Source organism: Cannabis sativa, chromosome X (genome assembly GCF_029168945.1).
Source record: "Cannabis sativa cultivar Pink pepper isolate KNU-18-1 chromosome X, ASM2916894v1, whole genome shotgun sequence".
Lineage (NCBI taxonomy): Eukaryota > Viridiplantae > Streptophyta > Magnoliopsida > Rosales > Cannabaceae > Cannabis > Cannabis sativa.
In genome coordinates this window covers 47,245,696-47,259,034 of record NC_083610.1, presented here as the reverse complement: position 1 = coordinate 47,259,034, position 13,339 = coordinate 47,245,696, and the positions used below count along the sequence as shown (strand labels likewise).

The following is a 13,339-nucleotide window of genomic DNA, read 5'->3' as shown; positions in this document are numbered from 1 at the left end:
ACAATTCATCAAATCGACTACACTATACAAGTTGCCCGCACTACACCACAGTACCACACTGCATAAAAAAATACCGTTTACAATTCTTTATGGTGTGGTTTGCATTTTTCATTGAATTGCACGGTACAGTTTGCAATTTTGAATTTAATAATTACATTTCAAATTGCACTACATTATATATTACAAAATATTAATTTTTAATATTTTTTTTATATATATGAATAATTTATATGTTTACGAAACTCAAATCATATAATTAAATTTAAAGAAACATTCATATAAATTATTTTTATTTCTTATTTATTCTTACTTATAATATTATTATTGATATATATACATTATATAATTTTTCAAAAACAATTCAATACAATGATTTGATTTTTTTTACTGTGGTGTAATAGTCTATCAACTAATAATTTAATAGTCTCGAGTTGGAATTCATGCCTTTTTTTTTTTTCCACTCGTCTCTCGTTACTAAGCTAACTTTAGTGGCATATTTAATACAATGATTTGATTAGTATATATGTTAGGTTGATTCTATAATGCACCCCTATAAAATGGATGTACTGATACACTTTTTACTTATTTTGGCATCAAAAAAAAAATTTTAGTTTAATTTTTTTCATATTATGTACGTTATAGCTATTTAAGATATCCTACAAAATTTTGAGAAATTCGAAATAATTTATAATATAGAAAATAATGTTCAAACAGTCTATTTTACACGCGTATAAAATAAAATAGTCACGCGTGCACTATACTGCTTGAACACAATTTTTGGCATGTTAAATTTTTCCGAATTTCTTAAAATTTTACAAGATGTCTTAAATAACTATAATTTACATAACCATGAGAAAAAATTTGACTAAAAAATTATTTTGGATGCTAAAATAAATAGAGATATATCGATATATTCTTTTTACGGGAGTGCATTATAAAATTTCCCTATATGTTATAATGTTAAAAGTTGAATGTTTTTTTTTAAATATTATTATAATATTTCATAATAATAATAATAATAATAATAATAATAGTGTAAATTGCGCCTAAAACCGCCCGTACTGAAAACACCCATAAACTACTTAGTACATAGTAGCTAGATACATAGTATAGTAAGCAAAAGTAGGGCCACCAAGAGACGAGACATAGCACAAGGCAGAAGAAGCCAACCCAACTCAGAGGCCAAACTCATTTTTACTGCTTCACTTTACTTAATTTTCTTTTAATCTAAATCTTATTTTATTTTAATAAAACAAAAAAAGTACACAAATTATTATTATTATTATTAATATAAATAAAAGAAAAAGAAAGGAAAGGGGGTTGGATTCTTCTTGGTGAGGAGAGATATTATATATAAACCACAAAGTTGCTTCAATTTACGATTTTTGCCTTTGTGGGAAAGCAAGGTTTGTTAAAAGGTCAAGATAGTACAACCAGAAGGAGTCATTTCTTATTAGTTTGGGAATTGGAGAAAGAAAGAAAGAAAGAGAGAGAATTAAGTTGACGCCATGGGAGATCATCTTCTAAGCTTCTTCAATTTAGGGTAATCCAATCCTTAGTTCAGTTATCGGAGACTTGACTGTCACTTCACAAGCTTTTTACTAATAACTGTCAGATCGGAGAAAGGGCATGGCTTTTTCCAGATTTCGTTGAATTGAATTGAATTGAAGTAAAGAGAAGAGAAGAACATCCAAGGTATGGTATTATCAGATCAATTAAGCTTCTTTGTTAGTGTTATGAAGGACGATCAATTCTCCTATTGACTTTCATAGAGAGATTTTGTATATATATATATATAGATAAAGGAAGAACGCCTGTTTCTATTTTTGCTAGCTACAAATCGTAAACTTTATATACTGAACCGGAGAGATGGAAGAGGCGGGTGCGCAAGTTGCTCCTCCAATTTTCATTCATAGAACGCTTTCGGTTATGGGGAAGAAACGCGATCTTCCATATCAGACCCCTAATTTCCAGCAGCGGTTCTCAAACCCCAATCCTGTTGATAACTGGAATCCTAAGGTCTGGGAGTGGGACACGGTTAGATTCCTTGCTAAGCCCCTTGATTCTGGCTCTGGCGCGGCCACTGTCAACGCGGACCTGGCCAAGACGGAAGAACCTTCTGCAACTCCGGTCACTTTGAAGAATAAAACCCCTGAGGTAACTGATGCCACCCTCCGCCTCAATCTTGGGGGTGGTTTCACTAGTGGGGACGAACCTGGATCCAGACCCAATAAGAGGGTCCGCTCTGGCTCTCCCGGTAGCACCACCTACCCCATGTGCCAGGTCGATAACTGCAAGGAAGATCTCTCTGCAGCAAAAGACTACCATCGCCGACATAAGGTTTGTGAGCTTCACAGTAAATCTACTAAAGCTCTTGTTGCCAACCAGATGCAGAGATTTTGCCAGCAGTGTAGCAGGTTTTTGCTTATCTCGACTGTCTTGTTTTTTCTTTTTTGGGTTGTTCTTTTAGTTTCTGCTGTTGTGATTTTGTTTTGAAACGGCGAGGTTCATCTTCTTCTTCCTTGGTCCGTGCAGGTTTCATCCCCTTTCAGAGTTTGACGAGGGCAAGCGAAGTTGTAGAAGGAGGCTTGCTGGGCATAACCGGCGTAGGAGGAAAACTCAACCAGATGATGTCGGCTCTAGACTTCTGCTCCCTGGAGATCGAGACAATAAAACCAACGGACACTTGGATATCTTTAACTTGTTGGCTGCTGTGGCTCGCGCACAAGGTAAACCATCACGCTCCAGTGTGTTTTTCTGGGCTTTGTATTCTAAATTCTCGTTGATATTGTGCTGAACTTGTATGCTGCGATTCGTGATATAGGGAAAAATGATGACAAAAATATGATATGCTCGCCTTTACTGGACAAAGAGCAGCTCCTTCAAATTCTTAGCAAGATAAATTCACTGCCTTTGCCGATGGACCTAGCCGCAAAGTTGCATAATCTGGCAAGTTTGTCCAGGAAAATTCCAGATCAAACGTCTTCAGATCATTATGATAAATTGAATGGAAGAGCATCTCAGTCTACCATGGACTTGCTTGCTGCTCTTTCGGCTACTCTAGCACCATCTGCTCCCGATGCTCTTGCAACTTTATCTCAAAGGAGCAGCCCCAGCAGTGACAGCGGGAAGACTAAGTTGAACTGCCACGACCAGGCCAACAGTTTAGTTTTGCAGAAGAGATCTCCTCAAGAGTTGCCTTCACTTGGGGGAGATAGAAGCAGTACCAGTTACCAGTCTCCCATGGAAGATTCTGATTGCCAGGCTCAAGAAACACGTGTGAACTTACCCCTACAGCTCTTTAGCTCGTCCCCTGAGACTGATAGCCCGCCAAAACTGGCATCTAGTAGGAAGTATTTCTCATCTGACAGCAGTAATCCCATTGAAGAGAGATCTCCGTCGTCTTCTCCTCCTGTTATGCAGACGCTGTTTCCCATGCAGACTATGGCAGAAACTGTCAAGTCCGAGAAGATGTCAGCAAGCAGAGAAACTAATGCTAATGTTGAATCTAGCAGGATTAATGAGTGTAACATGCCCTTTGATCTTTTTAGAGGGTCCAACAAAGGAACTGAAGCTGCTTCCATCCAAAGTGTTCCTCATCAAGCTGGGTACACCTCTTCTGGGTCGGATCATTCACCTTCTAGCCTGAACTCTGATGTCCAGGTGGTGTTTTCATCGACTTAATACTGGTGTAATCATTTAAATCTGTTTAGCTTTTACGATAAACCTTTTTAACTCAATATGAATTAATGAGTGTGCTTTTAACAGGATCGCACTGGAAGAATATTGTTTAAACTATTCGATAAGGATCCTAGCCATTTCCCTGGGACTTTGAGGACACAGGTGCGGAGTTTGTGGCTAATTGTTGGCCTAGCTACCACTACTATAATGTCATCCTTGCTAGTATTAATTTAACTCTTTTCAACAATTTTTCCACCCAGATTTTCAATTGGCTTTCTAATAGTCCCTCAGAAATGGAGAGCTACATACGACCTGGATGTGTCATTCTATCAGTTTATGTTTCAATGCCATCAGCTGCCTGGGAACAAGTGAGTTGATACTATAGCAAGTTTGTTAGTAGTTTTATAGTTCCTTAACTGACACTTGGAATGATTGTGAAATTTGTGCAGCTTCAAGAAAACCTTCTTCAACGTCTCAGTTCTTTGGTACATAGTTCAGCTTCTGATTTTTGGAGAAATGGAAGATTTTTGGTGCATGCAGGCAGACAATTAGCATCTCATAAAGACGGTAAGGACAAGCTGAAGTGGTGGCTTTTAGATCTTTTTGTCATTTCATTTGCTGACTGGATTATACCATTTTACAATTGAGAACTAGGATTGTGGAATCAATGAGGTACAGACGATTGCTAACTTTTTGATGTTAATTTGTGTGAAATCAATCATCAGGGAAGTTTCGGCTGTGCAAATCATGGAAGACATGGAGTTCACCAGAGCTTATCTCAGTTACACCTTTGGCTGTTGTAGGGGGGCGAGAAACCTCCCTTATATTGAGAGGAAGAAATCTGAGCACTCTAGGCACCAAGTAAGTACAGACTGCTTTTGTGGATTTGCATTGTTAATATCTTCTGCGAGTTTATAGACTTACCAGTTTGTGTTATTGTAGGATTCATTGCACTGACAAGGGTGTTTACACGACAATGGAGGTTAGGGTATCTACTAATCAAGGCACCATGTATGAGGAGATAAGCTTGTGTGGTTTTAGAACTCATGATGCATCTCCCAGTTTGTTTGGCCGCTGTTTCATTGAGGTAGAACTCTGATAATTTTTTCGATGTACCCTTTATGTAAAACGTACAGTTTCTATCTTTTTTTTTTCCACTTTTGAACCTTGTCAATATATGTAACAGGTGGAAAATGGTTTCAAGGGCAATAGCTTTCCAGTGATAATAGCTGATGCTTCTATCTGTAAAGAGTTGAAGGTTCTTGAGTCTACTTTTCAAGGGGAGAGAAAAGTAAGTGAAGTCATAGCAGAAGATGAAAATCACGATGATGGGCGACCGAGTTCAAAGGAGGAAGTTCTTCACTTCTTAAATGAACTCGGTTGGCTGTTCCAACGCAAAAGGGCCTCATCCTTTCTAAATGGTCCTTGTTATTCACTCGGACGTTTCAAATTTTTGCTCACATTTTCTGTGGAAAGAAACTGTTCTTCTTTGATTAAAACACTTCTGGACATACTTGTTGAAAGAAATATGGATGAGAATGAGCTATCAAGGGAGACAGTGGAGATGCTTTCTGAGGTTCAGCTCCTGCATCGTGCAGTAAAAAGGAAGTGTAAGAAGATGGTTGACCTGCTCATAAATTACTCAGTTATTGGCTCTGATGTTGTCTCGAAGAAATATATTTTTCCACCAAATCATGTTGGGCCTGGCTACATTACTCCTCTCCATTTGGCTGCTTGTATGTCATCTTCAGATGAAATGATTGATGCATTGACAAATGATCCACAGGAGGTAGTTTCCGTTAAATCTGTTAAAACAAAAGATATTCTAAATTTTGTTTTCAAAAAGTAATTGCTTCTTACCTTTTCGTCTACTGTAGATTGGCTTGAACTCTTGGAATTCCCTTCTCGATGCAAACGGTCAGTCTCCATATGCATATGCTGTGATGACAAACAATCAGTCATACAACAAGCTGGTGGCGAGGAAACTTGATGACAGAACGAATGGGCAAATCACTGTAACAGTTGGAAATACAATGAGTACTGAATATCAACATGGTAGTAGGAGATCTTGTGCTAAGTGCGCAGCTGCAGCAACAAAGTATTATCGAAGGGTACCCGCTTCTCAAGGTCTGCTGCAGCGTCCGTATGTTCATTCAATGCTTGCAATTGCTGCTGTCTGTGTCTGTGTTTGCCTGTTCTTGCGAGGCCTTCCAGACATTGGTGCCGTTGCCCCCTTCAAGTGGGAGAATTTGGATTACGGCACAATTTAATATTTAATAAGAATAGTACTGGATTAAGCTTAGAGTGACTGACAAATTTGGGCTGCCTGACAGAGAGATGGCTATACTCTATGCTCTCTTCGTCAAAAAACTCAAATGGTTCTTGAGGTGTACAAGAAGTGATTTTTGCAGATGTCAATGCTAAAGTTGGAACCTAATGTGTCGGTGTTGTCATTCTTGGCATTACCATTCGTGGGCAGATGCGAGTCAAGCACGATGCTTGTTGGAGCGTAAGATTTGGGATCGTCGTCGTAATAATGATGCCCTTTTAGCTGATTTTCGTTGCAAGCAAAATAGGTGACTCTTTCTTTGTTCTTTGTTTTCGTGTTTTGGGAGTTGTAGATGTTAGAAGTATACTATTTGTTAGATGATAAGGTTAAAATGGAGGAATGGGGAAAGAAGGTCAAGTGGTTAAAGAAGGAAAGGAAGCAAGAAGCATAAGCCGTCCTCTACTGTTGTTAAAGGTTTTCACTACGTTACTTTACACCTTTATTATTCGTTTACAGTTTTATGGATATATATATAATATAAATATATATATAGAGATGCCCCGAGTTTACTTTTGTGTATCGATTTCGTCACTGTAAAGTTGATCTAGAGATTGATGACGGAAGTGACACTGTGATATAACTGAATAGTGCTTATATTATTCCATTCCAAGTATATGTTAGGAGGTGTATTCTTTTTTTTTTTCTTTATTATTATTAAATATTTAGGCAAAGACCGTTCTGTTATACCCTTCTTATGCCCATTCTTTTTCTCTTATTTGTCTATCTGTTACTTCTTGTTCTACACTTGTTTTCATTTGTTATAAATAAGTTGGACTCGGCTGTAACAAGTTTGGCACTTGAATCATGTCATGGGTCCAATTTGGCATGTTTGATTATTTGGCATCATTTGGAATTAAATTGAGAATGCATATATACTAAAAGCTCTTATTGCAGAAAGTATCTGTTCTAGATGGCTTAATCATGCATGTATTATATATATATATACCTATATATATATATATTAAAGTGTGTTATTACTTCTCTAATCATTGAGATCCCCTCTTTTAATTTTAGCTTAAATTGATATAATCATTTATCTGTCTTGCAAGCAATTAAGGAGACAAACAAAAGACAAGAAATAGTAACGTGCGTGTGAACTGTTGTTGATTCTGTATGAAGAATTATGATTCATATTCGTAAAAGGCAAATCACCTTAAAATTAATTCTCAATAATTAAAGTTTTTTACACTTAAATAGAAAAGGTTGAAGGGAAAGTTGGTTGCCTTTTTTTTTTTTTTTTAATAATCATAAGTTAAAAAAAGAAAGCCCAAGTTGTTATTTACTTGTAGGAAAGAGAGTTTCAAGCCAATTACAGAAACACAACACAGTAAAAGTAATTAAACACAACATTACTTTTCAAATACATATATCATTTATACACATGAAATATATGAATAAACTTACAAAGTCCACACTATACATCATATGCAAGCATCCTCCACTATATATTGTACTAATTCTTTTCTTTCTTTCTTGGAGATAAAAGCCTGCCATGCATATACAATATACACACAAACATATATATATATTTATATGAATTGCTAATTAATTAATCAAATCATTAATAAATCCACATATATATTTATATAGTGGCATGCATATAAACTAGAAATGTGGATTGATTTATAATTATAATAATACATATATAATATTGGTTATTATTAATAATTATTCCAAGATGATCTTCCATTGGCAGCATTACTAGTACTAGTAGTAGGAGTATTGGATCTGCCCTTGGCAACATCTTGAACAATGACTTGGCCAACACCTTCGGCTATGCCTTCTATAAGACCCCCAAAGAAATCAAAGACCACCTGAGAAGCCACTCGGGCGGCTGTGCCGAGCATGTTGTTGGACTTGTCATCGTTTTTGTGGCCGTTTTCGCGGAGACCGTTGATGTAGGTCTTGGCACAAACGGCGTGGAGATGGTAACCGCAAGTGGTGCAATAGTACACTCTGCCTGACCTCTTCCGGTTACATTCGCCACACGCCATGTTTGTTGTTGCTGCTGCTGTTGTTGTTGTTGTGTCACTACTATTATTGTAATAATTGGGTGGAAGAAGCCTTAAAGTGTGTGAGTGAACCCAAAACTTTTGCATTTCTAAAGGCAAGTTGGCACAACAAGGGTGCATTTGGAAGCTGCATGCGTTGCATCTGTATGCAGACCCTTGGATTGCCTTGCTGCACACATCGCATTTGGATTGCACAATCCCACCACCTTTCACTGCACAAAAAGCATGTGTAAAAAAATTCACTACATAAGAAACGTACATTCAGTGACAAATTTTATCACAATAAAAAGTTGCTAATACAGTATTTAGATACAAGCTGTTACTAATTTAATTTTGGTAACAATACTTATCATGAGTAATATATTTAATCACAATAAATTATAATTTTTATGACTAATACCTTTAGATACAGACCTTTTAGTGATAATATAGGAATAGTAATTTATAATTATATACAACTTTTTAACTTTTAATTATTATTTTATTATAACTAAAAGTAAGATTTTTTGATAGGATTTATTGACTCAATATAATATATATATGCTCAATCTTTTCAATTATTTCACTTTAATATCCAATTTTTTAACCCTATTAGTACAAAAATTAATATTTTATTACAATTAAGTAAGAACAATGAATTTTTGTTGTTAAAATAATGAAATAGCAAAATATATTTAATTTATATTTTAAATATTTTTTTTTTTGTGTGACGTATATGTTATCACATCATCATTTAACAACAAAAAAATTAACAGATCGTAACTAATTGCAACAAAATATTAACTTTTTTTATATTATTACTGCCAAAAACAAAGATTTAGATACATATTTAAGTACAACAATTCAAAAAATTTAAGTAATGAAGTTAGAGTAATCTATGATAGATTCCAATTAAGATATAAATTTTTCTTAGTTGGGGATATATGGGGACACTTGTATATAAAGTATAGTATAATAGATTACCTGGTTTGGAAAAGAGGAGGAGCTGATGCTGAGAGTGGAGGTAATGAGACTTGATAGAAGGGAAAGCTGAACCACAGAAGTCATGGAGCTGAAAATTGCATTGCAGGCAAGAGTATCTGTTGCCTGCACCGCGCTCCTTACACGCAGCGCAGGTGAAACGGTCAGGGAGGTTAAGCAAGGACAAAGGGTGTTGTGGGTGGCTGAAATGAATCATCTCCTCTCCTGATATCAGCTGAGGAGACCTCGGCGGATATGCAGGAGAGTATTGTCCCCTCTTTTCAGCACCACCAACACCAACATGACTACCAGCGATGGTGGTGGTGGGGATGCTAATATTACTATTAGTAGTAGTAACACTGCCTTGTTGAGCCATCGAATGCATTTGTTTTAGTAGAAAAGTTCTACTCTTCTTCGAGTACTCTTTGTTCATGATGCTTAGTATTAATTATGTTTTTTTTTTTCTTTTTCTCTCAGTACAATAATATTTGATATGATGAGTTTGTTGGTTATTAATAATTCTAAGAAATGAGATGAGAATATTTATGGTTGAAAAAAGCTTCCACTAGCTAGCTTGCTATAGTAGTACATCTAATCTCTTCTACATGATCGAATATGCATGCATGCATGCATGGCAGACACCCCACACACATATATAGCTTTTCCAGCCAACTTTAAGTTAATTAATACTAAATTGTACACTTCGTGGTTAGCTGTTATTTATATTAGTTACTTATTAAATTAAAATATATGTAGATGTTAATACGGATATTAATTTAGGAGAATTATTTTATATATTATTTTTAAATTTTTTATTTCAAATTTACAGTTTGAGTTACTATGTAGGTTTTGATTGCGATTTAGATTGTTTCCTTAGTTGCTATATATATGAGTTTGCTATTGGTTGAAATAACACACTTTAGTCTTTACTACTATATATATTGAATATTATTTTGATAATAATTTTCTTTTTATTTAATATTTAATGCCTTGTTTACCTCACCTAAGGGCCGGCCCTCAGGACATGATTACATTATACATTTGAATATGTATGTACATGTATATATATATGATGTACATGTATGAATAAAATTTGTTGCTTGGGAAGCCAGCAGGAGCTAGCTAGGTAGGGTAGATAGATTGATATGTTTATGTATATGGGGTGGCCCCCTAAAACAGTGTTGATTCCATGGAAGTTTGGTGGAGAGTGGAAGGAAGAAAGAAAGAAAGTAAGATACGATATACATAATTAGGAGCCACAAAAGTCAAGGTTTTTTTTAGCTTTTTAGTTTTTATTAATCAATCAATCACTACAGCAAATAAACGAAAAATGTCGCACTTTTAAGGTGTCAAACACTATAAGATGTGACAAAAACGATTAGCGGTGACCATTAATGAATAAGTTTCTTCAGTTTGAGTTGGGTTAAAAACACGTAATGTATTTGCACCATCATTATCATCTTCAAATAAAGTATTTTCTATGGTAGCACCATAAATAGCACATAGCAAAGCAGCGCAAACTCTCATCATATGAAATGGGTTCAATATCAATACCATAATATGTGACGTAGTGTTGTTGATGCAATTTAATATCGAATTTCACACATTTTAATTTAATTAATAATATAAAAATTTATTAACCAATTACAACTTGTTACATCGATATAGTGTTAAACAACTTAAGGTAGCAATGCTCTAAACGAACATTATTAGGTTTTCCACATGAGTTAAGTTAGGACCGGCTCAAAGGTGGGGCAGTAGGGCTCACGCCCAAGGCCCCACCTAGGTTTAAAAACAAAAAAAATCTCAAATTTATTTTTTAAAAATACTATTTTTTTTGTGTATTTTTACTATTATGTATTAAACAACATAACTACTTTCTCAAAAATATACTTAATCTATTTGTTAAGATACTAAATTTAATATTTTATTGAAAAAACTTAATTATATTTTCAAAATATTATTTTTAAATTTTTATCACTATACATATAAAAAAAATGTAAAAACTTTAATATAAAAAAAACCTAATTTATTTTTTTGACATCCCCAATTGGCTTGAGAGAGCGTGAGTTAAGTAATTAAGAGAGGTGGTAGCTTCATGCCTATTGCATGACATTGTTTTCTTAAAAATTATTAATGTTACTGTAAATATTTGAGCACATATCGTTTTTTTTTTCCTTTCTCTAATATATATATTCTCAAGAATCTCCCAACCCAACTTCTCACTAATTCTCTTTAATAATAATATATATATATATATAAATATAATATATATATATATATATATATATATGCTTGTCACCTTCCATATCTATCCACGTTTTCTTAAACTTCTAGCCAAAAGTCTTATTAAGTCCAAGATGGTTTCATTATATAAATATAATATATGATAATGGTTATATTAAAAATGGAACTATAATAGTTAAATTATTTATAGGCTAATTAGTAATTTTTCCCCCCGAATTTTGACATGTATTAAATCGTGCCCCCTGAACTTTTTTGGCCGTTAAAAATTCCCCCTGAACTATTGAGATTGTTAAATTTAAGGACTTTTATCTAATTTTAGTAAAAAATTCTAACATGGATGAAAGTTCAAGGGGCATGATTTAGTACATATCAAAGTTTGAGGAGCATGATTTGGTAGATATCAAAGTTTGGGGAGCATGGTTTAGTACATAAACAATCACAGAAACAGTAAAATTGAATGAAATTAGACAAAAGTCCTTAAATTTAACAATCTCAATAGTTCAGGGGGAATTTCTAACGGCCAAAAAAGTTCAGGGGTACGATTTAGTACATGTCAAAATTCAGGGGGAAAAATTACTAATTAGCCTTATTTATAATATGCTATAATAGGTTATTATTATGAAAATTTCATTTTTAGAATAATTGAATTATAATTAAAACATTTTCCAAAAATTAATCAACAATTATAATTAAATTTAATTATATTATAAATTAATGAAATTTTTACATGAAAAATTCATTTTGCACAATTTATTACAAAAATACTCCTACACGCCTATATCAACTTTTTTACTTACCATGTTTGGTTTATTACACAAATACCACTTAGTCATCATTTCATGCACATACACGTGTGCTTTCCCCATCAGTCATCAATCAAATCCCACTCTCTTCCCTCTCTTTTTTCATTTTCTTTCCATTTCATTTTCGATTTTTCATTTCTGTTTCTAACTTCATTTGAATACAAGTAACCTCCCTTCATAAGATTAACCACCCATTATTGATCACGTTTTTCCCTCTTCTTTTTTGTTCATCCACGAAATTTCAACTCCCTCTAAGCCCACGATTTATCAACTGTTATTCCCTCTCTGTTTCAGTTTTTTTCAATTTTATTTATAAGATGGCAATCACTCGTTCATCATCATCTCCTTCTCCAGTTCTCAAACAAAAATCGAAAATGGGCAAGAAAAGTTTGGCCAACAAATCCAAGGGTAAACGCCCGATCATTGAAGATTATGATTCTGATTTTGATGCTCCAATGCCCAAGCGTGGGAGACCCCATTCTTCGAAGAAAACGAAGCTCAACTTGGAGGAGCACACGGTTCCAAAAATTTCTGGGAAAAAAACTCTTGCATCTGCTGAAGATCGAACTCAGGTTGGTTTTTAGTTTCATTATCGTTTCCCCCTTTTCCTTCATTTACACTTTACCCAGATTTTGGCATTTTTTTGTTCATTCTGCTTTGTGTAATTTTAGGGTTTCATTTGCACATTTCGTTTTATGTTTTTAAATTTTTTAGTTATTTATTGTTGGTTTTGAACATTTCATTTGGTTCTTCTCTAGGTGTTGTTCTTTAATTTGGTTTTGTTTTCTTTATTTTCAGTGTTTTTTTGTGCTTATAGGTTCTGTGTTTTGTTTTCGTTTTTAGTGTTTTCAATCAGTCGTTTGTAGTTTCTTATTAGTTTTTTAATAGTTTAATAATGGTATGTTTGATGTGTTTTCGATTTTCATTAGGTTTAGTTGTTTGCTGTTATATTTTAGGTTTCAAAACGATTTTGAAATCTTTGCTCTTTATTTTTCTATAGTTGTATCTGTTTTGTAGTTTGTTTGTTGTTTGTATATAGTTTTATTGTTCTTTTCACACTGTATTTTTCACTATTACAAATTTATTGTGTTGTTATGTTTGATGTGTTTTTCGATTTCCTTTAGGGTTAGTTGTTTACTGTTTTTTTACGTTTCAAAACGATTTCAGGTCTTTACTGTTTATTTTTGTGTAGTTGTATGTTATTGGTAGTTTGTTTGCAGTTTGTTTATAGTTGTATTACAGTTTTCATACTGTTTTGTTCACGATTAATAATTTATTGTGGCCATTTTCGTTATGTTGCAGGTTTG

The 13,339-nt window shown here is 34.1% G+C and overlaps 2 protein-coding genes across 7 annotated transcripts; one reads left to right on the top strand and one right to left on the bottom strand.

The window, feature by feature from the left end:
- The first annotated feature begins 1,330 nt into the window (after positions 1 to 1,330).
- On the top strand, positions 1,331 to 6,694 carry LOC115711586 (squamosa promoter-binding-like protein 14). Of its 6 annotated transcripts, none has more exons than XM_030639967.2 (11): positions 1,331 to 1,695; positions 1,800 to 2,417; positions 2,536 to 2,729; positions 2,825 to 3,666; positions 3,769 to 3,843; positions 3,942 to 4,049; positions 4,131 to 4,248; positions 4,407 to 4,542; positions 4,624 to 4,768; positions 4,868 to 5,470; positions 5,559 to 6,694. In XM_030639967.2, the coding sequence occupies exons 2-11, from the start codon at positions 1,870 to 1,872 to the stop codon at positions 5,949 to 5,951; spliced, it is 3,162 nt and encodes a 1,053-aa protein (XP_030495827.1). In that variant the 5' UTR covers positions 1,331 to 1,695; positions 1,800 to 1,869; the 3' UTR covers positions 5,952 to 6,694. The 6 variants fall into 6 exon arrangements, with proteins under 6 accessions (XP_030495827.1, XP_030495813.1, XP_030495821.1 ...); XM_030639961.2 differs by having other exon boundaries at positions 1,332 to 1,695; positions 1,834 to 2,417; XM_061106863.1 differs by having other exon boundaries at positions 1,333 to 1,695; positions 1,834 to 2,417; positions 2,825 to 3,663.
- A 650-nt stretch (positions 6,695 to 7,344) lies between these two features.
- LOC115711580 (uncharacterized) lies at positions 7,345 to 9,495 on the bottom strand. The gene is made up of 2 exons (XM_030639942.2): positions 8,986 to 9,495; positions 7,345 to 8,234 (listed from the first exon to the last, which is right to left on the bottom strand). Exons 1-2 carry the CDS (start codon positions 9,413 to 9,415, stop codon positions 7,672 to 7,674), a joined length of 993 nt encoding a protein of 330 aa, XP_030495802.1. The 5' UTR covers positions 9,416 to 9,495; the 3' UTR covers positions 7,345 to 7,671.
- Between the last annotated feature and the right edge of the window lie 3,844 nt (positions 9,496 to 13,339).